Raw genomic sequence first — 25282 nt, forward strand, 5'->3', positions numbered from 1 at the left:
TTTTTTGTTTTTTTTGCAGAGAAAGAGATCCCTGTCACAGTGAAACAGGAGCCGGTGGAGAGTCAAATAATTGAGCCTGTGATTGAAGCAGACAAAAACAAGTCCCGCTACAAGAAGAACATCCCTCCAATTCCTCTGAGCCCTGTAAGTACCAATCTACAAGTAATCTCGCCCCCCCCTCTACACCAAATCTCTTGCCCCCCCCCCCCCCGAAAACAGCCCGCTCTAGAAGATCTCACAGCTGTAAATAGGATCGGCTATTTTCAGCCATTTCATCTGCTATTTATTTTTGGGGAATGACCTCCCAAAAGGAGAAACAGCCAGAGCCTTGTGTTGAAGCGGCAGGTTTCAGAGCCCTTTATGATGATGTGTTCCTCTCTCTCTCTCTCCCAGGTGGACCTGGTGGTGTGTCTGGCGTGCGCCAGCGGAGCAGACGAGGACCGCCTGTTGCTGTGCGACGGCTGCGACGACAGCTACCACACCTTCTGCCTCCTGCCCCCGCTCCACGACGTCCCCAAAGGGGACTGGCGGTGTCCCAAATGTCTGACTCAGGTAAACAACCCTCCCTGCTCCACGACGTCCCCAAAGGGGACTGGCGGTGTCCCAAATGTCTGACTCAGGTAAACAACCCTCCCTGCTCCACGACGTCCCCAAAGGGGACTGGCGGTGTCCCAAATGTCTGACTCAGGTAAACAACCCCCCCGCTCCACGACGTCCCCAAAGGGGACTGGCGGTGTCCCAAATGTCTGACTCAGGTAAACAACCCTCCCTGCTCCACGACGTCCCCAAAGGGGACTGGCGGTGTCCCAAATGTCTGACTCAGGTAAACAACCCTCCCCGCTCCACGACGTCCCCAAAGGGGACTGGCGGTGTCCCAAATGTCTGACTCAGGTAAACAACCTCTGAACCACTGGAGGTGTGTGTGTCCCCCCCCCCCCCCCCCCAAGTGTCTGGCTGCTGGTGATAAATATTGTTTTGGGTGAAACTCGCAGATGGCTCTCCTGACAAAAAATAATTGGTTAACCCATTTTGAACGGAGAAAATATTATATAAAAATGTCTTCTAAAATCATGACCGTTTTCTGAAAAACCCATGTTTCTATGTCAGTCGTTCTTCAAGAATAGCAGACGTACAAGCTCGTAGCGCGGGAACCGAGTGCCGAGCTATGAGCTTGTAGATCTGCTATTTTTCAATAGCTAAAGCATAGCATGATGCCAAACACCAAAAGGGGTTAAGTAATTAATACCAACTATAATTACAACAAATAGGCTTTCTCATTACATCAAGTGTTCAATGTTGTGCAAGCGAGGTAGTGTTCTCTGACTTGAATGAGTTCGGATGAATTGAAAATGGAGGACCCTGATGCAAAACAAGTCTGGAGGACGAGAGTATAGGCCAAAGTATAGAATTCCGAGTTCCGAGCCCCGCACGCGGGTCCCCTTTGATATAAAGCCTATTTAATTTATGCCACTGACGGTGCAGCTATAGAAGGCTGCAACATTTCCACTGAAAACATCACCAAACAGAATGAGAGAGTGAGCGGGCGTGCGTGCGAGCGAGCGAGAGAGGGAACTGTTTATTTGTGTGGAGTCGCTCGCAGAGAGACAAGAGAGAGTTTGTGTTTTGTGAGCACTGAGCCAACACACAAGGCAGGATCAGAGTGGGCCACCACGGCCGTTTTATTATCATAAGTGTGCTTCAGGCGCGCGGCATTAAATGCAAACTCAGAGTCTTTAAACGATAGAACTCCGTCTCTTCTCTGTCGTCGGTCACACGGGCAGGGTTGGGCGGTCAGTTATGGTCCTTTTCCCTAACGGGGCTCCGTGCGCTCTAATATAAATCACACTCTGAATGCCCCCCGGGTTTGACAGGTACCCGTTTGTCAATATTCCCCCGGGGGAAGTGGAACTCTCTCTCTCTCGTCACTATAGAGAGAGATATGCTATACTATAGATATGCCTGGTGTGAGAGGATGGGTGAGGTATCGCTCAGCGCCGAACTGTCCCTCTCTGTAGTAGTCAGTGGGGGAATGAGCGCAGAAGCAGTCAGTCCTTCCCTTTGAACCTTCCCTGGAAGGTGGCGTAGGCGCGTATACACTTGGCCTTGAGCCAATATGTAGGCGGGGTAGTACGTCTGTTGAATGACGAGGCCGAGTAGGCGTGTTCTCCTCGGCTGCGTTCTGCCTCCTCCCCACTGGCTGTCTGGGCTACTACTATGCTCACCCTGGCGGCTGGTTGCCTAGCGACACCCCACAGTTTATATTGTGACGGGACATTATATAGGCATATTATATTGTGACACCGTGATGAGCTGATCAGCGATATATATGTACATACCAGGTTTCCACCTTGTATGTCCAAAACCACTATATAACCGCTATATAAATTCAAGCTATTAAAACCATCTATTTAAAAAGAAGGGAAAAAAATGGGGAAAAAAATACCTGTGTTCAAATGTAATTATTATTCAATACAATAATTGATTAACCCATTTTGACCTGAGATCAGGTTCTAAAAATGTCTGTTTGAAAATGACAGTTTTCAGATTTTTCAAAAATAGCAGACCTACAAAATAGCAGATCTATAAGCTCGTAGCGTGGCACCGAGTGCCGCGCTACGAGCTTATGGATCTGCTATTTTTCAATAGCAAAAGCATAACATAATGCTAACACCAAAAGGGGTTCCCGCCCAAATTAGATTAATAGTTGAATATTCATATAAAGTCCATAGACTAATTTTGCTTTGAAAGCGACTCAATTTGTTTGTCTACAAGGCAGCTCACAGTTGTCGGGCTATTGTCACAATTTTGCACGAAACGACCACGTATGGCATATATTCATCAGAAAATATTAAAAGTTGCATTTTGTTTTGGCCCCATGCCACTGCAACCATAATGCAACATTGTGTTTTCTTTTGTCTTTCATCTTTTGTCGAGCAGGAATGCTGCAAACCTCAGGAGGCGTTTGGCTTCGAGCAGGCTTACAGGGACTATTCTCTGCGTGCGTTCGGGCAAATGGCCGACGCGTTCAAGTCGGACTACTTCAACATGCCCGTCCACGTAAGTGTCCCAAGTATAAGGGTTCTTCTTCACAAAGACAACGTTGTGTTCCCCTTGTCTTCTCTCTGGACGACACGTGTGTGTGTGTGTGTGTGTGTGTGTGTGTGTGTGTGTGTGTGTGTGTGTGTGTGTGTGTGTGTGTGTGTGTGTGTGTGTGTGTGTGTGTGTGTGTGTGTGTGTGTGTGTCTGTGTGTCCGTCTTCTCTCTGGAGGGCAGATGGTATAGTCTAAAAATCTAAACCACTGGTCTTGTGGAACAACATTTTATGTGTCCCTTTATTTTTTTTTGTTTCCTACATTTAGTTTTTAATTCATATTATAAAAGAATAGGAGGAATCCAAAACCATAAAAAAAAAGAACAAATTCAAAGATTTCTTTTTTTCAAAGTAATTTCATGAATAAATAAAGGAGAAATCTTAAGAAATTCCATGAAAAACAAATGTTTAAGAAGTAGTGACCGATGCGGCCCGAATCGGTGCATTGGGAACTTGTAGATCTGCTATTTTCACTAGGCAAAAACCAAATTTCTCATTTGGGTCGCGGGCTAAAAACTCTGGGAACCACTGGTCTAAATGGACGTGCGTGTGTGTGTTATTTCTTCAGATGGTGCCCACGGAGCTGGTAGAGAAGGAGTTTTGGCGCCTGGTGGGAGCCATCGAGGAGGACGTGACAGTGGAGTACGGAGCAGACATCGCCTCCAAGGAGTTTGGGAGCGGCTTCCCCATCCCCAACGGGAGGTTCAAGGTCTCCCCGGCAGACGAGGTAACAATACAAACATCTGTGTGTGTGTGTGTGTGTGTGTGTGTGTGACTGTGTGTGTGTGTGTGTGTGTGCTGTGCTGCATGGCCACTCCTTGCTGTGGTGTTGGAATGTGTTTTGTAACCGTGTTTTGTTCCACGTCGAAGTTCCAGACTAAGTGGTATTAGTTTCGGTCGCTTAGTTAGACCTTCACTAGGACAGACAATAGTCAATTGTCTGATGAAGGTCTAAGAGCGACCGAAACGTCGACCTAATAAAGAGCGACACTTTGGCAAGTGTCTGACAGTGTGCGGGACCTTTTCTTTGTTTTTCAAAGATACCCTCTTTAATAGTTTCTCTAATAACAACATAACACATGAACCTTGATTGAAAAAAAGTTGTCCTTTAACCCATTCAGGCCTGACGTCGAAATTAAAAAAAAAGTTTTTTCCTGAAAAACCTCATGTTTCTGTATCAGTGGTGCTCAATATTTCATGTCAAGGACCGCAAAGATTATATGTAATAATATGCCACCGACCCCCATCTGAAAATATGTTGTTCCAGGGGACCTCTCCAGAAGCACAAACGTTTGAGTTAAAAACTGAAACTCTGAAAGGATATTCAAAGATTTGAGGCACATTTTCACGATTTTTTTTTTTTTTAAATAGCAGACCTACAAGTTCATAGCACGGCACGGCACGGTGCCGTGCTATGATGAGGCTATATTTTTCAACGGCTAAAGTGTAACATAGGCCTATAATGGTGTTGCTCTGTTCCAGAAATACCTGAACTGCGGGTGGAACCTGAACAACATGGCCATGATGGAGCCGTCTGTGCTGACGCACGTGACGGCGGACATCTGCGGCATGACGCTGCCCTGGCTCTACGTGGGCATGTGCTTCTCGTCCTTCTGCTGGCACATCGAGGACCACTGGAGCTACTCCATCAACTACCTGCACTGGTAACGCACCTGTCACCAATTATTACATGACCACTGGAGCTACTCCATCAACTACCTGCACTGGTAACGCACCTGTCACCAATTATTACATAATCACTGGAGCTACTCCATCAACTACCTGCACTGGTAGTAACGCACCTGTCACCAATTATTACATAACCACTGGAGCTACTCCATCAACTACCTGCACTGGTAACGCACCTGTCACCAATTATTACATAACCACTGGAGCTACTCCATCAACTACCTGCACTGGTAACGCACCTGTCACCAATTATTACATAACCACTGGAGCTACTCCATCAACTACCTGCACTGGTAACGCACCTGTCACCAATTATTACATAATCACTGGAGCTACTCCATCAACTACCTGCACTGGTAACGCACCTGTCACCAATTATTACATAATCACTGGAGCTACTCCATCGACTACCTGCACTGGTACCACACACCTGTCACAAAATCGGCTATTCCCACTTTTCAGTATGAAGTAAAGATATTAGATTATCTAAAGGTTATTTGTCCTATATCTGCCCATTGCAACTTTTGATTGCAAAGCCTAAACGCTAAAGATAAATTGAAAATGTATTCATATTGTCCAATGCTCGATGCCAAAAACACAATTAAATCGTTAATTGCAATTATTTGTGTGAGAAATCAATTGCCAAGCTAAATTTGTAATCGTTGACAGCCGTAAGCCTAGCACCTCAATGCCGGGCCTTGATTTAGGAACACAGACCAGGCTTTCCTGGTGAGATGGAAAGTCGGGGTGACGCAAGGTTACTTGTAGAGAGTCACAAATAACATTTCAGATGGGGGTCTGTGGACAAACATACCGGCGTAGATCAATTTGGGGGTCCTCTTGACATGAAAATGTTTGAGAAGAGGCTGCTTGACGACGGTTATTTTGTCATTCAAAATAGTTGTGCTAAATTATTTCATTGTGATTTTGGCTTGATTTGGAAAATACTAAATAGAGATGCCTTTTTTGTGTTTTGAGCTGATGTGATTCCCTGTGTCTGTCTGTCTGACTCCAGGGGCGAACCTAAAACGTGGTACGGAGCTCCTGGTTTCGCTGCGGAGCAGCTGGAGGCGGTGATGAAGAAACTGGCCCCGGAGCTGTTTGACTCGCAGCCGGACCTGCTGCACCAGCTGGTCACCATCATGAACCCCAACACGCTGATGTCTTACGGAGTCCCGGTAAGACCCCCCCTACCCCCCACACACAATGCGCTGGTGAGCTTGCAGATCTAGTTTAATACAGGGCTGGCGTGGTTAACTTGGTGCAACTTGGCCCGCCTGTGTCTCAAATGGCCGCGGGTTTGATCCCCGTGCACTGACAGGCGGTGTTCAGTGAAAATGAAAAGATTTTTCTTCACATGTATTCTTTTTTTTTTTCCATCTGTCAGTTGTGGCTGTTGATATGACTGTAGGATTGTTTAAATGTGTTAATTTTTTACATTTTTTTTTTTAGTTTAGCCATATTTTCAGCCATCTGAAAGGTTTTAGTCTAGCTTTTAGTAAATTAAATATCATAATATTTAATCTGGTTGACTAAATCTACAGTTGAGAAAATGTGTTTTGGCTTGCCTTGATTGATGGTGTCGCAATGACTGATTTTACACTTGCATGCATGCTGAAAATAGCAGATTTACAAGCTCACAAGCTGCTATTTCCAGAGTGGGGAAACCTTTTAGTTCTACCGGATCAATATATATTTAGTCTGAGGGCTATATCTTGCGCCACCCCTTAACCCGGTCCCTTATCCATAAACTAATTTACCATTTTTTACTATTAAAAAAAAACCTTTTAAAATAGTTCAAATAGCCAATCTACAAGCTCACGATGTCTCGATGGAGATTGGAGAAAGTTGAACTATTTGAAAATGTTTTTTCAAAATAGTAAAAAATGGCAAATACGTTTAGGGATAAGGGATATAAGGCCGGGTGGCGCAAGATGGAGCCCTTATAGTCTCCATAGCATATAGTTTTTGTATTTAGTTGTAGTCTATGAAATCATCACTGCCGTGTTCCTGTTTGCAGATCTACAGAACCAACCAGTGTGCTGGGGAGTTCGTGGTGACCTTCCCCAGGGCCTATCACAGTGGATTCAACCAGGGGTTCAACTTCGCCGAGGCCGTCAACTTCTGCACTGTGGACTGGGTCTGTTTTGTGAACCATCCATCCTTATCACTGATCACTGATTCTCAGCCTTTTCCTTTTAAACACACACGTGTTGTATTTATTTAACTTTTGGATAATTTAAAGTGTAACGGCTTCTGTGCTTCCACACAGATGCCTCTGGGCCGTCAGTGTAAAGGTTTCTGTGCTTCCACACAGATGCCTCTGGGCCGTCAGTGTAAACGTTTCTGTGCTTCCACACAGATGCCTCTGGGCCGTCAGTGTAAACGTTTCTGTGCTTCCACACAGATGCCTCTGGGCCGTCAGTGTAAACGTTTCTGTGCTTCCACACAGATGCCTCTGGGCCGTCAGTGTAAACGTTTCTGTGCTTCCACACAGATGCCTCTGGGCCGTCAGTGTAAACGTTTCTGTGCTTCCACACAGATGCCTCTGTACAGACAGTGTAAACGTTTCTGTGCTTCCACACAGATGCCTCTGGGCCGTCAGTGTAAACGTTTCTGTGCTTCCACACAGATGCCTCTGGGCCGCCAGTGCGTGGACCACTACCGCATGCTGCACCGCTACAACGTCTTCTCCCACGACGAGATGGTGGTCAACATGGCGTCCAAGGCCGCCACGCTGGACGTGGTGGTGGCGTCGGCCGTCCACAGGGACATGACCATCATGATCCGAGACGAGAAGGACGTGAGGGACAGAGTCAGGAAGATGGTGAGGGGGGGGGGACATGTCTCCGCGACTTCGCTCGGCTCATGTATGTGAAGTGTGTCTGCGTGCGTGGGGTGGAGGTGGCCGTCCCGCTCTGCTAGCTGCGCGCGAGTCTGTGTGCGCGCGAGTCTGTGTGCGCGCGAGTCTGTGTGCGCGCGAGTCTGTGTGCACGCGAGTCTATGTGCGCGCAAGTCTGTGTGCGCGCGAGTCTGTGTGCGCGCAAGTCTATGTGCGGTCGGTGTGCGCGCAAGTCTGTGTCTGTGTGGACACGTCGTGCGATACAGAGGGGAGGAGAATGTGAGTTTGTGTGCTCGTGAGGCGGGGAGAGGGGGGGCATTTATGTTGCTTGTCCTGAGCGGGCGGGGCTTGATTCCAACTGTCACAAAGAATACAACGAGGGATGAGAATGGGTGTAAAGTGATGAAGATGGATGGATATTTATTACAGGCACACACACAGAGAGAGAGAGAGAGAGAGATGTAGTGTGATCCTGTCGGACAGAGCGAACACAATCGAAACTAAGCTATGATGAATAAAAACTAAAGACTAAATGTATTGACAATTTCGTCGACACATAAAAACTAGACTAAATGTCAGGGAGGGACTAATGGAGAAGAGTCATTTTTTTGGTTTGGTTGCGTCTGAAAATAGCATCTATGACTTAAGCTCACAATGTGTTTTTCAGCATGCAACAAAGTGTAAAATCAACCATTGCGGCGGAACCGTCAATTGTAGCCACATTATACCACACGTGTTCACAAACAAAAAAATCACACCCGTGTGAACTGAGTGGTGCAATTCCCCCCCACACCCCCCTCTCTCTCTGTCTCTCTCTGTCTCTCTCTCTCTCTCATTAGCAGGCACAGCAACACCCCTCTCTCTGTTTCTGGTGCCCCCTACTGGTATAAATAAGTAACATACTCATGCTCACGTGCACACACAGGTACACAGGTACACAGGTACACAGGTGGACATTGCTGCTTGTAGGAGTCAAAAACACAACCTTCAGAGTGTCGTGTTTGTGTTTGCTCCACCAGGGGGTGCTGCAGTGCAAGGAAGCGCGCTATGACCACCTGCAGGACGACGAGAGGCAGTGCGCCAAGTGTCGCACCACCTGCTACCTGTCGGCCGTCACCTGTCCCTGCAGCCCGGGGGTCCTGGTGTGTCTGCACCACGTACAGGACCTGTGTGACTGTCCCCTGGACCGCCTGACGCTGAAGTAAGAATTGTTATGTCCCCTATAGACCGCCTGACGCTGAAGTAAGACCTGTTATGTCCCCTGGACCGCCTGACACTGAAGTAAGACCTATTATGTCCCCTATAGACCGCCTGACGCTGAAGTAAGACCTGTTATGTCCCCTATAGACCGCCTGACGCTGTAGTAAGACTTGTTATGTCCCCTATAGACCGCCTGACGCTGTAGTAAGACCTGTTATGTCCCCTATAGACCGCCTGACGCTGTAGTAAGACCTGTTATGTCCCCTATAGACCGCCTGACACTGAAGTAAGACCTGTTATGTCCCCTGGACCGCCTGACACTGTAGTAAGACCTGTTATGTCCCCCTAGACCGCCTGACACTGAAGTAAGACCTGTTATGTCCCCTATAGACCGCCTGACGCTGAAGTAAGACCTGTTATGTCCCCCTAGACCGCCTGACACTGAAGTAAGACCTGTTATGTCCCCTATAGACCGCCTGACACTGAAGTAAGACCTGTTATGTCCCCTATAGACCGCCTGACGCTGTAGTAAGACCTGTTATGTCCCCTGGACCGCCTGACACTGAAGTAAGACCTGTTATGTCCCCTGGACCACCTGACACTGAAGTAAGACTTGTTATGTCCCCTATAGACCGCCTGACACTGAAGTAAGACCTGTTATGTCCCCTATAGACCACCTGACACTGAAGTAAGACTTGTTATGTCCCCTATAGACCGCCTGACACTGAAGTAAGACCTGTTATGTCCCCTATAGACCGCCTGACGCTGTAGTAAGACCTGTTATGTCCCCTATAGACCGCCTGACACTGAAGTAAGACCTGTTATGTCCCCTATAGACCGCCTGACGCTGTAGTAAGACCTGTTATGTCCCCTATAGACCGTCTGACGCTGTAGTAAGACCTGTTATGTCCCCTTGAATGAATTGCATTTTTATAGCCCTTTTCTATGCACTATACGTGCCTACTCAAAGTGCTTTACAACGGTTCATTCATTCATACATCGGGGAGGTGAAGCGGCGAACAGTCGACGCCAGCGTCCTCACTTCCTCTTGAAGTAATACCAATTAAAAACAAAATGGACAGGAAATAAAGGGACCCATACAAATTGGACCCTTGTAGGTCCGACCTTGAGGGTCCCCCCGACCCAGTGTTCGCGAACCTTATGTTTGTTCAGACCGACATGTCTCTGGTGTTGCTCTCTCTCTGTCCCAGTTACAGACACACACTGGACCTTATGTTTGTTCAGACCGACATGTCTCTGGTGTTGCTCTCTCTCTGTCCCAGTTACAGACACACACTGAACCTTATGTTTGTTCAGACCGACATGTCTCTGGTGTTGCTCTCTCTCTGTCCCAGTTACAGACACACACTGGACCTTATGTTTGTTCAGACCGACATGTCTCTGGTGTTGCTCTCTCTCTGTCCCAGTTACAGACACACACTGGACCTTATGTTTGTTCAGACCGACATGTCTCTGGTGTTGCTCTCTCTCTGTCCCAGTTACAGACACACACTGGACCTTATGTTTGTTCAAACCGACATGTCTCTGGTGTTGCTCTCTCTCTGTCCCAGTTTCAGACACACACTGGACGACCTCTACCCCATGATGACGGCGGTCAAACGGAGGGCGGAGCTCTACGACCAGTGGGCGTCGCGGGTCACTGCCGCCCTGGACGCCAAACTGGACAAGAAGAAAGGTCCGCGATTCATAGCCGCGAGTTGTCGGAAACTGTTCTATAGAGCGTTACAGTCCCGCCCCCCCCCCCCCCCCCCCCCCCCCCTCGAGAGAGAGAGAGAGAGAGAGAGAGAGACCCGGAAAAGAAATCCCCCGTTCATTTTCCTCATAGACTTTTCAGAAAGTATTTTATTTAAAGACGTTTATACGCCGCGGCGGACAAAGCCAACTCTTGTCGTGACAAATCATGACAACAAACTTTCAAGCCTGAACAAATAATTTGAAAGAAGAAGAAAACGGCAGGTTTAAACACTTTTATTTTTGTTGTTTTTCTTCTTTGTAATTATTTGTTTGGTCCAAGATATTGTGTTTGTTGTCATGATTTGTCACGAGTCAAGAGTTGGCTTCGTACGACGCTTATAAGGTCTTTAAATAAATACTTTTTGAAATGTCTATGGGGGGGAAAATGCATTGGAAACTATTTCCTGGGGCCCTGGCGTCGTCATGAAAGGGGGCGGGACTGCGACGCTCTATAGTGTGGCAGCATACTTCAACATATACTTACTTCAATATATATTATCGTTGATAATAGTATAGTGTGTGAACTCGGCTTTACTCTCGATTTGGACAGCCTTGATTCATACTCTGTTGTGTTGCACACCGATAATAGCAGATCTGCAAACTCAACCATGTTTCATTTCAGTTATGGTTTTACATGATTATATTCATTTTACTTTGTACTCATTTTTTTTTACATATTCCATAGCAGAAAAGAAAAGGAGCAGGAAGAAGATAGATCTTATTTATACCTGCCCCTATCATTAAAAAAATAACATCTAATTGATGCTGCTATACCAACCATACCAATCTGATCTCAGGTCAGAACGGGTTTAACTGTGTTATGAATACTTTCCCCTCACGATGACGTCACTCTGGTCTCAGGTCTGGCCACGTTCCGGTCGCTCCTCGGCGAATCGGAGGCCAAGCTGTTCCCCAACAGCGACCTGCTGCGGCGGCTGCGTCTCGTCACGCAGGACGGCGAGAAGTGCTCCTCCGTGGCGCAGCAGCTGCTGAACGGCAAGCGGCAGACCAGGTACTGTATTATGTACTGTATAATGTACTGTATTTGTAGACCAGGTACTGTATATGTACTGTATTTGTAGACCAGGTACTGCAGATGGCAGTGTGAATTCCCTCGATTGATCCATTTTGGGGGCGGGAACCCCTTTTGGTGTTTTAAGCATTATGTTATGCTTTAGCTGTTGAAAAAATAGCAGATCTATACAAGCTACCGAGCTACGAGCTTGTACGTCTGCTATTTTTGAAAGGTCGTGAAAATGTGCCTGCGATCTTTGAATATATATATATATATTCTTTCAGAGTTTCAGTTTTTAACTCAAATCTTTGCTTCTCGGGGTGTCCCTGGAACAACGTATTTTCAGATGGGGGTCGGCGGCATTATAATATAATTGTGGTCCTTGACATAAAATATTGAGAACCACTGATATAGAATTAGAAACATGGGTTTTTTTCTTTTTTGACGTCAGGCCTAAAATGGATTAACCCATGAAGACCTGGAACGCATCTGCGGCACTTTATAGCTTTTAACCACTTTTTAGCCACTATTTTAAACTTTAGCCACTTTTTCCCCAGTGTTTATACGATGATGATTTTTAGGTACCGGTGTGAGATGGGTATTAACCCATGTGTTTTATGTTGTTTTTCTTTAGGTACCGGTGTGAGATGGGTATTAACCCATGTGTTTTATGTTGTTTTTCTTTAGGTACCGGTGTGAGATGGGTATTAACCCATGTGTTTTATGTTGTTTTTCTTTAGGTACCGGTGTGAGATGGGTATTAACCCATGTGTTTTATGTTGTTTTTCTTTAGGTACCGGTGTGAGATGGGTATTAACCCATGTGTTTTATGTTGTTTTTCTTTTAGGTACCGGTGTGAGATGGGTATTAACCCATGTGTTTTATGTTGTTTTTCTTTAGGTACCGGTGTGAGATGGGTATTAACCCATGTGTTTTATGTTGTTTTCTTTAGGTACCGGTGTGAGATGGGTATTAACCCATGTGTTTTATGTTGTTTTTCTTTAGGTACCGGTGTGAGATGGGTATTAACCCATGTGTTTTATGTTGTTTTTCTTTTAGGTACTGGTGTGAGATGGGTATTAACCCATGTGTTTTATGTTGTTTTTCTTTTAGGTACCGGCGGTGCGGGACAGGAAAGTCCTCCCACAGTCTGCTCACCGTGGAGGAGCTGCGTTCGTTCGTCAGGCAGCTCTACAACCTTCCCTGCAGTCTGCCCCAAGCCCCACTGCTGAAGGTACCATGCAGCGCACACACACCCTGTGGTGACAACAAGACAACTCACCCCGTTTCTGTTTTCCTCCCAGTATTTTCCCCAGTGAGGGGTGGGAGAGGCTGGACAGCAGACGGCTGGACTTTGAATTTCTCTAGCTATAAACTTTCATGACAGCAGAACAGCCCAAGTACAAATATAATTTATGAAAAGCTACTACAGTGAAGTCTGTTCACAGAAGTTGTTGTAGGATATGTGGGGATTATCTGACGAGGTACCATTTGAGTGGGCAAAACCTTACATATACTAAATAATACTACATTGTTTATAGGGTCAATATAAGTAAAATAATATAGCCTTTCCACAGGAGTATCTTTTTATATTTTTCCAAAAAGAATACAAACAGCCAATAGCATATTACAAAGTTATCCCCCTCACTGGGGGAAATTCCGGGAGGAAAAACGGGCAAGCACCGGGGTGAGTTGTTAGTATTCCACCCTGTCACCTCATATTCACACTGCTGAAGGTACCAGCACACACACCCTGTCACCTCATATTCACACTGCTGAAGGTACCAGCACACACACCCTGTCACCTCATATTCACACTGCTGAAGGTACCATGCAGCACACACACACACCCTGTCACCTCATATTCACACTGCTGAAGGTACCAGCACACACACCCTGTCACCTCATATTCACACTGCTGAAGGTACCAGCACACACACCCTGTCACCTCATATTCACACTGCTGAAGGTACCAGCACACACACCCTGTCACCTCATATTCACACTGCTGAAGGTACCATGCAGCACACACACACACCCTGTCACCTCATATTCACACTGCTGAAGGTACCAGCACACACACCCTGTCACCTCATATTCACACTGCTGAAGGTACCAGCACACACACCCTGTCACCTCATATTCACACTGCTGAAGGTACCATGCAGCACACACACACACCCTGTCACCTCATATTCACACTGCTGAAGGTACCAGCACACACACCCTGTCACCTCATATTCACACTGCTGAAGGTACCAGCACACACACCCTGTCACCTCATATTCAGATTAGCTGCAGTGATGACGTGCATGGAATTATAGACAAAATACCCTTAGTTTTAATCAATATTTATTTGCCTTTTCCGGATATTTATAATATAGTCCTTTTTAAATTCATTCGATTAATTTCTTCATTTCTCCAACAAGTTGTTAGCCACGCTAACCCTAACCCACAAATAAACCAAAGTACGAAAAAAACCTAAAACTAAACAATAACTAAACTAAAACTAAGCATTTTCACCGAAATAAAAACTAGCAAACCCGCTCTAAAACCTAACTCAAACTAACTGAATTAGAAAAACGTAATGTCAAAACTAACTAAAACTAAACTATAATGGAAAAAAAACTAAACTATTATAACTTTGCGCCACACCCTGTCACCTGATATTCACTGCTGAAGGCAGCGCCACGTATTCACAGGGATGACGTGACGTGCAGTCACTCAACTGCAGACTTGCACTCCCGGTGTTCCACACATAATCTGGAGACTCACCTCTTCAGACTCCGCCTCAGCCCGTGGCACTTGATGACACACATTGTATATACCAAACAACTAAAATAGACTACAACAAAGAATGGAATTGTATTCAGAAAGACTAAATGACACTAGCAGTAGTATTGTTTTTAACCCATTTTTGGGGAGGGAACCCCTTTTGGTGTTTCAAGCATTCTGTTCTACTTTAGCTATTGAAAAATAGCAGATCTACAAGCTCGTAGCGCGCCACCGAGTGGCGCGCTACGAGCTTGTAGATCTGCTATTTTTTTTAAAGTCGTGAAAATGTGGCACAAATCTTTGAATATATATTTCATTTTTAACTAAAATATTGGCTTCTGAGGGGTCCCTGGAACTACATATTTTGAGATGGGGGGGGGGTCCGTGGCCCAATAGAGATAATTCAATCAATTTCAATGTCAATTTCCTTGACATGAAAAAGGTTGAGTACCACTGACATAGAAACATGGTTTTCAGAAAGAAAAAAAAATAGGATTTTAGAAGCCTTTTGTTTTTTTAATGAACCTCAGTCCAAAACGGGTTTAAGCGGCTATAGCGACGCAAACAGCCCATAACGGACGGTCTTTGCGGAACGCCCTCTGTGTTGTTTTATAATGTCATTTATATTTGTATGCCGTTATAATGTTTGAAAGGCTTTCTTTTTGAAAGATTTAAGGACCCCCTATATCAAAAGGCCTCCTTGATTAGAAAGAGGTCACTGTGACATTTGGCCTAGTTAAGGCAGGTGTGTGAGTTTTCTTTAGATAGATGATTGCACTCACTGGATAGTAATCAACCGTGAAGGGTGGCTCCACTGCCCGCGTCGCGTCGCGTCTCCGTCACCATTAAAAATCGCCCCCCGGTTCGTTTTTTGACGCACGCGACGGAGACGCAAACGCGCCCCGGTGGAACAGAGAGTGCACCCACTAAAACAACACGCCCCCCTCCTCCCTCTCATCCCAGGAGCTGCTCAACGGCATCGAGGACTTCCAGCAGCACAGCGAGAAGCTGCTGTCGGACGAGGAGCCGCCGGCCGTGGCCCACATCCAGAGCCTGCTGGACGCCAGCGCCCACTTCGACGTGGAGCTGCCCGAGCTGCCGGCCCTGCGGGCGCGGCTGGAGCAGGCCCGCTGGCTGGACGGCGTGCGGCGGCTGGCCGGCGAGCGCCCCGCCAGCGCCGGCCTGGAGGCCATGCGGCGGCTCATAGACCAGGGCGTGGGCCTGGCGCCGCCGCACGCCGCCACGGAGAGGGCCATGGCGCGCCTGCAGGAGCTGCTCACGGTGTCGGAGCACTGGGAGGAGAGGGCCGGCGCGCTGCTGAGGGCCAGGTGAGGTGAATTAGTTAGAGTTGATTGACCCCGTTGTGGTCTGCTGAAAGCACGGTCATATAGGCCCACATGCGCACATGTCAAAACACACGTGTCTGGTCTGTGTTTAACGGCCGCCACAATGCTTTTCCAATGGGAGTCACATGGTTTGACCAAACATCTTAGTTTGATGGGCAGAACACGGCCATCAAACACAAATGTTTGGTCAAACCATGTGACTCCCATTGCAGATGCATTCGTTAAACACAGACGAGACACACTTGTGACTGCAACCACCGCGCCCCCCAGACACGGAACAATGTGTTCTGTGTGTGTGTGTGTGTGTGTGTGTGTGTGTGTATGGGGCCTGAGAGGGCCAGGGTTAATTGGTAGAGTTGACCCATTATTAACCCATTCTGGGTCGGGAACTAAGCATTATGTTATACTTTAGCTATTGAAAAATAGAAGATCCACAAGCTCGTATAAGCGCGCCACCGAGTGACTTGTAGGTCTGCTATTTTTGAAGAATCGTAAAAATGTAAAAAATCTTTGAATATAATATTCTTTCAGAGCGAATGTTTTTTTTAATATTGAAACTCATTGACTGAAGCACTGAGAAAACTGTTGCGCCTTTCTTCGTCCTTTTTCTTCAAACTTGACTACGGTATAGCGGTGGTCTCAAAAACACAAGGGAAACTTTGACAGGAAAAGACTCGCTCACCGTATAGAAGAAGAAGTAAAACTCCTTAGACTGAGACTTAGGAAACATTTTTTTCTTTTCTTTTATCATGCTTTTATGGTGCTCTGTGCTCATGGTGCAATCAGAAAGCAAACGTTTCGGTCCAAACGTCCTTTTCCAAGTCTCAGTCTAAGGAGTTTTACTTCTTTTTCTATACGGTGAGAGCGAGTCTTTTCCTGTCAAAGAAACTCATTGACTGCCAGATTTTCTTGTTCTCCTCCGCGCCATGTCTGATGATGGTGGCTCACAGACGTTGTGTTTTCCCCACAGACCGCCCCACTCCATAGAGACCCTGAGTGCGGCCGCAGAGAAGGCGGGCTCCATCCCCGCTCAGCTGCCCAGCATGCTGCTGCTGAAGGACTCCGTCAGGAGAGCCAGGGAGTGGCTGCAGGAGGCCGAGGACGTTCAGGTCAGGATGGTTTTGTTGGTGCGGCTGGTCCTCAAACAGTTTTTAAGCTGAGCCTCACACGCCTGTGGTTCCATCCACGGCAACTACCCCCCTGGATTACATTGTTACTTTAGCCCATTCTGACCTGAGATCAGATTAAAAAAAAAAAAAATGTCTTCTACATCCTGACAGTTTTCTGAAAAAGTTTCTGTGTGAGTCGTTCTTTGATTTTTCAAAAGATAGCAGACCTACAAGCTCGAGCTTGTAGGTCTGCTATTTTTCCAATAGCTAAAGCTATAACATAATGCTAACACCAAAAGGGGTTGCCGCCCCCAGAATGAGTTGAGAGTACCTTTTTTCTTTTCCTGAAAACCTTCAAAATAGGACACAGGGCAACTATGCTATGAGGATAACGATATTGTAACCGTTTTCATGAATGAACGCCCTGCTTGATCACACTACAGCGTCACACAAAAATAATCAAAAGTATAGCAGATCCACAAGCGACGCGTCCATCTGCTACTTTTGATGCTTTTGAATGTAAATCCTGAGAAGTAACGCTATGACGTGTCCACCCGACAGAGACGTACTATGATATCATTATTATAGTAACGCTATGACGTGTCCACCCGACAGAGACGTACTATGATATCATTATTATAGTAACGCTATGACGTGTCCACCCGACAGAGACGTACTATGATATCATTATTATAGTAACGCTATGACGTGTCCACCCGACAGAGACGTACTATGATATCATTATTATAGTAACGCTATGACGTGTCCACCCGACAGAGACGTACTATGATATCATTATTATAGTAACGCTATGACGTGTCCACCCGACAGAGACGTACTATGATATCATTATTATAGTAACGCTATGACGTGTCCACCCGACAGAGACGTACTATGATATCATTATTATAGTAACGCTATGACGTGTCCACCCGACAGAGACGTACTATGATATCATTATTATAGTAACGCTATGACGTGTCCACCCGACAGAGACGTACTATGATATCATTATTATAGTAACGCTATGACGTGTCCACCCGACAGAGACGTACTATGATATCATTATTATAGTAACGCTATGACGTGTCCACCCGACAGAGACGTACTATGATATCATTATTATAGTAACGCTATGACGTGTCATATATAAGTTGTCATATCTGCAATTTGTGATTACGACAGGAATACAAATTGTAACGCTCCTAAAGAATGTGCAAAAAACACAATCGCTAATCGCAATTATTAGTTTGACAATTAATCGTCAGCTTAAAAGATATATAATGGTGTCAGCATTTAGAATCTGACTGGGTTCATTTTATACTCGTACTCTTGCGTTGCATTGCTTGCCGTCGACACCGTCGCGGATTAGTCTTTATAAGTAGTCTTTATAGACGGTACTAACGTGTAATGCCGTGTTCCTCCAGGCGGGGGCGTGCGTTCCCGTGCTGGATGTGCTGTCCGACATGGTGCTCCGAGGCCAGGCCATCCAGGTCCACCTGGAGCCCCTGGACCGGCTGGAGGCTCTGGTCACTGAGCTGCAGGAGTGGAGGGAGGCCACCGCCGCCATGTTCCTCGGGAAGGACTCTGCCTTCACCTTACTGGAGGTAAACACACTCTGCCTTCACCTTTACTGGAGGTAAACACACTCTGCCTTCACCTTTACTGGAGGTAAACACACACTGCCTTCACCTTTACTGGAGGTAAACACACTCTGCCTTCACCTTTACTGGAGGTAAACACACTCTGCCTTCACCTTTACTGGAGGTAAACACACTCTGCCTTCACCTTTACTGGAGCTAAACACACTCTGCCTTCACCTTTACTGGAGGTAAACACACTCTGCCTTCACCTTTACTGGAGGTAAACACACTCTGCCTTCACCTTTACTGGAGGTAAACACACTCTGCCTTCACCTTTACTGGAGGTAAACACACTCTGCCTTCACCTTTACTGGAGGTAAACACACTCTCCTTTCACCTTTACTGGAGGTAAACACACTCTGCCTGCATCTTTACTGGAGGTAAACACACTCTGCCTTCACCTTTACTGGAGGTAAACACACTCTGCCTTCACCTTTACTGGAGGTAAACACACTCTGCCTTCACCTTTACTGGAGGTAAACACACACTCCTTTCACCTTTACTGGAGGTAAACACACTCTGCCTTCACCTTTACTGGAGGTAAACACACTCTCCCTTCGTCTTATACTGGAGGTAAACACACTCTGCCTTCGTCTTATACTGGAGGTAAACACACCCAGTGCGTTACTCGCTGGCACAGGAGGTGACGTAGTGTTTTTTTTTTTTGGCTCCTCTACCAGGTGCTGTGTCCCAGGTGTGAGGTCACGGGAGGCGTGGCCTCTCCCAAGAGGAAGAACAAGAAGGCTAAAGACTGGCCTCCGAGCGGGAAGAAGAAAGGGTGCAGTCTGAGCACGCTCCGGGACGTGGAGGAGACCCTCACGCACTGCAAAGACACTACTTCTGCTGTACGTGCACGCACGCACACACACACACACACACACACACACACACGAACACACTTGACATCGTTGATTTGCGTTCACAATTCAACGAGACATTCACGCGTGCCGTGGTGTTTTTCCCTCCACCAGATGGCGACGCTGGAGGAGGTGCGGCTCTGCGAGATGGAGGCGCTCCTCGCTCTCCGGGCGTCCAACGAGTCCAAGCTCCTCCCCGCCGCCGACTGCAGCGCCCTGAAGGTGTGCGTGTGCCACAAGGCGCCCATGGGTGCCATGCTGCAGTGCGAGCTGTGCAGGTATAGGCCCTATAGTATATAGTAACCACTTGGTCCCCGACCCACACACACACACACACACACACACACACACACACACACACACGGGTCGGGACCCTTTTTATTTGAGTTTTTCAGCAATACACTCAAGGGTCTGCGTTTAGCATTTGATACAGACTTATAGCATGTTATGTAAACAGCATAAGTGCATTGTATGTAGTCATAGCACGTCATAGTACATAATGTATATCATAGTAGTATAGATGTATAGCTTATTTCATTATAGATATTCCACTGTTATAGTTACTTTCTTAGCTTACGCATGTTTCATGATAAATGTTTTTATGTGATGTATTCCCCATGCTTTTTGTTCTTGCTTAATGTAAATCGCTCTGGATTAAGAGCGTCTGCTAAATGCCTAAATTGTAAATTGTAAATTGTTTACCCAGATCAGGGGTTTTCAACCCTTTTCACATCAAGGCCCCATTACATATTTGGCATTTGAGCCTATACGGACCGCCATTTGATAAGATTTGATCGGACCCAAAATATTTAGTTGTTTAGTCGTAATTGCTGTTGGTATACCATTAGGAGAGATTCACAGGCAGTCGTTGATCAATATAACAATTATTCTACGTTCTCTAATTGTGTAGACTTCTTGTACATTTAAGTCATGCCCGATGTTTAACAATAATTGAACTCTTGAGAGCGTAAAATGAAACCACAGGTTTCACTTTACGCTCTCTCAAGAGACAAAGTTCTAATAAGGGTCCATTTGGTCACCAACCGACTAAAACTGTCATTTAACTGGAGACCACCTGGAACCCCCTCAAGGACCACTGGTTGAACCCCCTCAAGGACCACTGGTTGAACCCCCTCAAGGACCACTGGTTGAACCCCCTCAAGGACCACTGGTTGAACCCCCTCAAGGACCACTGGTTGAACCCCCTCAAGGACCACTGGTTGAACCCCCTCAAGGACCACTGGTTGAACCCCCTCAAGGACCACTGGTTGAACCCCCTCAAGGACCACTGGTTGAACCCCCTCAAGGACCACTGGTTGAACCCCCTCAAGGACCACTGGTTGAACCCCCTCAAGGACCACTGGTTGAACCCCCTCAAGGACCACTGGTTGAACCCCCTCAAGGACCACTGGTCGAAAACCACTAACCTAGATTATTGGCCCCGTACGGCGACAGTGTTGCTGCTTTAGCCGAGTTCCGCATAAGCGGGGGCCGCAGTGCCAATAATCACGGTAAAGCACAACCCTCTCATGTAACGATGCTTGATTAACACACTGCTGAATCCAATGATTGACGACAAGCCAGAGTCAAGCTGTGTAACACAACATGAACATGGACGAGGTGGGGGCGGGGCCCGGACGGTTATAGCTCCACCCATCTGGGCACCGTCCTATAGGCTGCCGAGGGCCAAGCCTGACGGCGGCGTGCCGCGGGTTCGACTCCCGGATCCCGACGGCCTTTCTCCCCCCCCCCCCCAAATGGACGAGGTGCTTCTCCAAGTAAATGCACTCCCCTCTGCTCTTCTTTTTCCTCTCGTATAACCAACCAAACACCGTGTGTGTGTGTGTGTGTGTGTGTGTGTGTGCGTGCGTGTGCGTGCGCGCGCAGGGACGCCTTCCACAGCGTGTGCGTCAGGGACCCGTCCGCCGCCGCCGTCGTCGTTGCGGCGGCGCCGGAGGCGGAGCCATGGATCTGCCCGCTGTGCCGGCGGTGTGACAACCAGAGGAAGAAGCCTCCGCTGAGCGAGGCCCGCGCCCAGCTGGCGGCGCTGCAGCAGCTGCTGCTGCAGCAGCAGCAGCAGCAGCGCCCCCTGCAGGCGGCCTGCAGGCTCCCCGAGGGGGACGCCCTGCAGCACGCCGTGGAGAGGGCCCTGCGCTGGCAGCGCCGCGCGCAGCTGCAGCTCGCCTCCTCCTCCTCCGGGTCGGAGGAGGCGGAGCGGCCGGGGACTCCGCCCACTCTGACCCGCTGGGCGTCGTCGGCGCACCACGCCGGGCACGTGGCGGCGGAGGACGACGACAACGCACAGGTGCGGCTTCCATGCGCGCCGTTAGCCATGGCGGTCAGTTGTCAGACCGACAAGCTCATAGCGCGCCACCGAGTGGCGCGCTACGAGCTTGTAGGTCTGCTATTTTTCAATAGCCAAAGCGTAACATAATGCTAACACCAAAAGGGGTTCCCGCCCCCAAAATGGGTTAACCTATTTAGGCCTGATTTGTGCCGCATTTTCACATTTTTTTCTCCTCAAAAATGGCAGACCTGCGCTATGAGCTTGTAGATCTGCTATTTTTCAATAGCTAAATAATGCTTAGTTAAAACCCGGGACACCCAAAACGGGTTAATGTATGTTTAGTAATACAAATAAAAAAAAAGTAACTATAGTAACTAAGGTTTTGGAATAATTGTAGTGGAGTAAAAGACATGCATCTTCATATAATAGGTCCTCACTAATAATCATGAAAGAAAAATGTTCTACTCGGAGGGCTGTGGGAGGGCCGTGGGCAGTTCAGAAACCGTCTTCCAGTGACATCATCGATGGGGAATACAAGCTAATAGAAACTGCAGGCTTTCTAGTCCTGAAAAGTTGCAATGCGAAAATGGAAGCCACCGAAATCTGCCTAATGATGATGTCACTGCCCACCGCCCTCCAATGAGACACGGACTGAGTACAAAAGAATCGTGCCATTTTTTCAGGATTATTAGTGAGGACCTATTATATGAAGACAGGTTGAAAAGTGGTGAAGTGGTCCTTTAAGTCCCCCAGGTCACTGTGACATCACATGACATCAGCCCCCTGGACACCCCACAGGTGCCCATGTCATCGTGACATCACGTGACATCATCAGGGATGGATATATAAGTAAATGCGACCTGCTGTCGCAGTTAAGCCCATACCGTATATGGAGATGTCCTGGCCAGCAACTCATCTGACCTCAAACCTCAAACCCTTAGATCTCCATATTAGTTGTTTTTCATCATTCTGAGTCCATTGCGAGCATTGTTTTTGCACAAAAATCACTCCTTGGGCTAAATTGGGTCATAACCACTTTGCCGTGACCTCATCATATTTGTGACGACGGCTATGGCCGTTTGTTTTGGCTGAATGCAATGGATTCAGAATCATGAGAAACCCCTAGTTTGACCCTTCACTTGCTACTTAACCCATTCTAGACGGGAACCCCTTTTGGCGTTTTTACTAAGCATTTTGTCATACTTTAGCTATTGAAAATCTACAAGCAAGCTTGTAGGTCTGCTATTTCTGAAAAATCGTTAAAGCGCGGCACAAATCTTTTAATATATATTCTTCCATATTATTTCGACGTCAGGCCCAAATGGGTTAAAGCATAATGAAAATGTGAAAATGTTGCCTTATATTGGATGTTAATGGTACCCCAGCTTATTATGCTAATTATGAAAATTGCCCAACATTATGCAAGTTGGCATCCGGGCAGTTTCTACATGCTGGGGGACCCCGTGCTCAACATTTCTGACATGAAACTTTAGGGTATACTCAAAATGTCCGGCTTCACAATGGGGCTCTATACATGTATGGGCTGGCAAGTATAGACTAATATATGGATACAGTATCAGAACCTGTTCTGATATGCCATATGTTGATCCTTCCCCATCCATCCTTCCTCTTCGACGTCTCCCTTTTGACTGATTCCCGTCCATTCAAACCCTAGACGGGCCTATAGCCCCAAAGTTATTAGTGCAGCCGCGCCCTCAACAGGCCCTTCCTGGGCGCTGATCAAACCCTGTACACTCCAGAGAATGTCCCCCTTAGATCTCCATTATACTGTATGACCTGTTCTGACATTCCATCATGTTGATCTGACCTCATCAAACCCTGTACACTCTCAAGACACGCTCCTTGTGTGTGTGTGTGTGTGTGTGTGTGTGTGTGTGTGTGTGTGTGTGTGTGTGTGTGTGTGTGTGTGTGTGTGTGTGTGTGTGTGTGTGTGTGTGTGTGTGTGTGTGTGTCCGTCCGTCCGTCCGTCCGTCCATGCAGGCTCCGTATCTGACTCCAGAGTGGAACAGGACGCAGCATGCTGTCTTCTACACAGAGCACAGATGTATCCCTCTGCAGGGTCAGTCACTACTACATCACTTCACTTATATTTATATATATATATATATATATACATATACTCTCAGAGTGGGCTCCAGGGGTATGTTGTATATCTTGTTATGTTTCATAAAATAAATTATACAACGGGTCGTTTCGAGGAAGCAAGCTGATTGGTTGAAACGGCCTTCTGGCCGTGGATCAAACCGGCACCGCTCACCACCTAATCAAAACAAAGAATTCAGCTGCTCTGTTTTCCCAGAGCGCTATAGCAAACTCGTGGCTATAGGCTATAGCTAGTTTCTTGGGACATTTGTGGTCGTAGTGACTTAGGGTTGCCACCCGTTCCGTAAAATACGGATTCGTCCTTTATTTGAGCATTAAATGATGCGTCCCGTATTGAATCAATACGGAACGCGGTTTGTTCCGTATTTCCCTAAATGCCTGTCACACCACGTCAACACTGAATTTAACAATAATGAAAAAAATAAAACGGGAAATATTAAAGACAGCACAATTGTTCTGGCGCGGGAGGCACCCATAGAGTATGAGGCACCCCTCCCGCGAGGACCCCCCCTTCCGCGAGACAAAAAAAAACATCCCCGTGTGTGCTGCGCTCTCAACCCTCCTCTGCGGCGCCGCGTCACCGACTCACTGTGCCAAATCCTCTGCCTTTCTGCCCGCATGCCCGGCCCCTCCACAGCCTGTCACACGCACCGCGCAATTTAAAAATGTCGGCTACTACAGCTGATAATCCACCGGCAAAAAAAAAAAGACGCCTTCAAAAATATAGACGAGAATGGGAAGAGGTAAATCCCTGGGTTTGCAGCGTCACAGGAGATGAATACAAAGCAAACTGCACTGTATGTCGGCGTGTGTTTTCTGTGGCGCATGGAGGACTGTCTGACATCAAACAGCATTCTTCAGGGGAGCAACATAAGATATGTACGATCACAGAAGACCCATCAAGAAGTGTCACAGTTCTTCATGACTCAAACTACCCCTGAAATCGATTCGGTATGTGTATATTTGTGTACAAGATGTCAGTAGTATTTCTATTTTCCTGCCCAGCGCCCAATAGTCAATGGCTGCTGGGCATATGCCTAGACTATTTCAATAGACTATTATGGTTGATAGTTTATTCATGTTGAGTTTTAAAAGTCTAATAAATAAACATGTATTTATTATAAATGAGTGAATATAATTAAATATTGTGCCCATTTAAAGAACATTTACAGTTAATAAATACACATATACAAAAATAAATACAAAGAAAAACACATATACACAATACATAATAGTATACAGATATAAAAGTCATAGGCTACTGCACACAAGCTGAATCAAAAGATTCTCCATGATTCCAAAATAGTGAAGAAGATGACTATAGGGAGAACAAAGGCAGAGGCACTGGTGAAAGATGTCCTGGCTCCGAAAGCAGTGGGTGATGTTCTCAAGGACTTAGCAACACCCCTCCCATTTTCCATACAGACGGATGCCTCGAATAAAGGGAACAGGAAGATGTTTCCCCTTGCTGTCCAATATTTCACTCCAAAAGGTGGGGTCACAAATAAAATGCTTGACTTTGTGGAGAATGCAGATGAGTCAGCTGCCG

The 25282-nt window shown here is 46.8% G+C and overlaps 1 protein-coding gene across 3 annotated transcripts in view; it reads left to right on the forward strand.

Moving 5' to 3' along the window:
- kdm5bb (lysine demethylase 5Bb) overlaps positions 1 to 25282 on the forward strand; it is a 44136-nt gene that overhangs the window by 12390 nt on the left and 6464 nt on the right. For 2 of the 3 annotated variants that reach the window (XM_080764269.1, XM_080764270.1), the window contains exons 8-26: positions 20 to 144; positions 394 to 552; positions 2938 to 3057; positions 3660 to 3818; positions 4574 to 4755; positions 5796 to 5958; positions 6801 to 6920; positions 7413 to 7607; positions 8642 to 8823; positions 10394 to 10518; positions 11439 to 11589; positions 12706 to 12826; positions 15331 to 15695; positions 16684 to 16822; positions 18250 to 18429; positions 19146 to 19310; positions 19437 to 19600; positions 21210 to 21627; positions 23611 to 23689. In XM_080764269.1, coding sequence (XP_080620395.1) covers positions 20 to 144; positions 394 to 552; positions 2938 to 3057; positions 3660 to 3818; positions 4574 to 4755; positions 5796 to 5958; positions 6801 to 6920; positions 7413 to 7607; positions 8642 to 8823; positions 10394 to 10518; positions 11439 to 11589; positions 12706 to 12826; positions 15331 to 15695; positions 16684 to 16822; positions 18250 to 18429; positions 19146 to 19310; positions 19437 to 19600; positions 21210 to 21627; positions 23611 to 23689 — 3312 coding nt within the window. The remainder of the gene's footprint in view (positions 1 to 19; positions 145 to 393; positions 553 to 2937; positions 3058 to 3659; positions 3819 to 4573; positions 4756 to 5795; positions 5959 to 6800; positions 6921 to 7412; positions 7608 to 8641; positions 8824 to 10393; positions 10519 to 11438; positions 11590 to 12705; positions 12827 to 15330; positions 15696 to 16683; positions 16823 to 18249; positions 18430 to 19145; positions 19311 to 19436; positions 19601 to 21209; positions 21628 to 23610; positions 23690 to 25282) is intronic. The other variant, XM_080764271.1, reaches the window with a different exon arrangement.

The sequence above is a fragment of the Protomyctophum bolini genome, assembly GCF_963924005.1.
Source record: "Protomyctophum bolini genome assembly, chromosome: 5".
NCBI lineage: Eukaryota > Metazoa > Chordata > Actinopteri > Myctophiformes > Myctophidae > Protomyctophum > Protomyctophum bolini.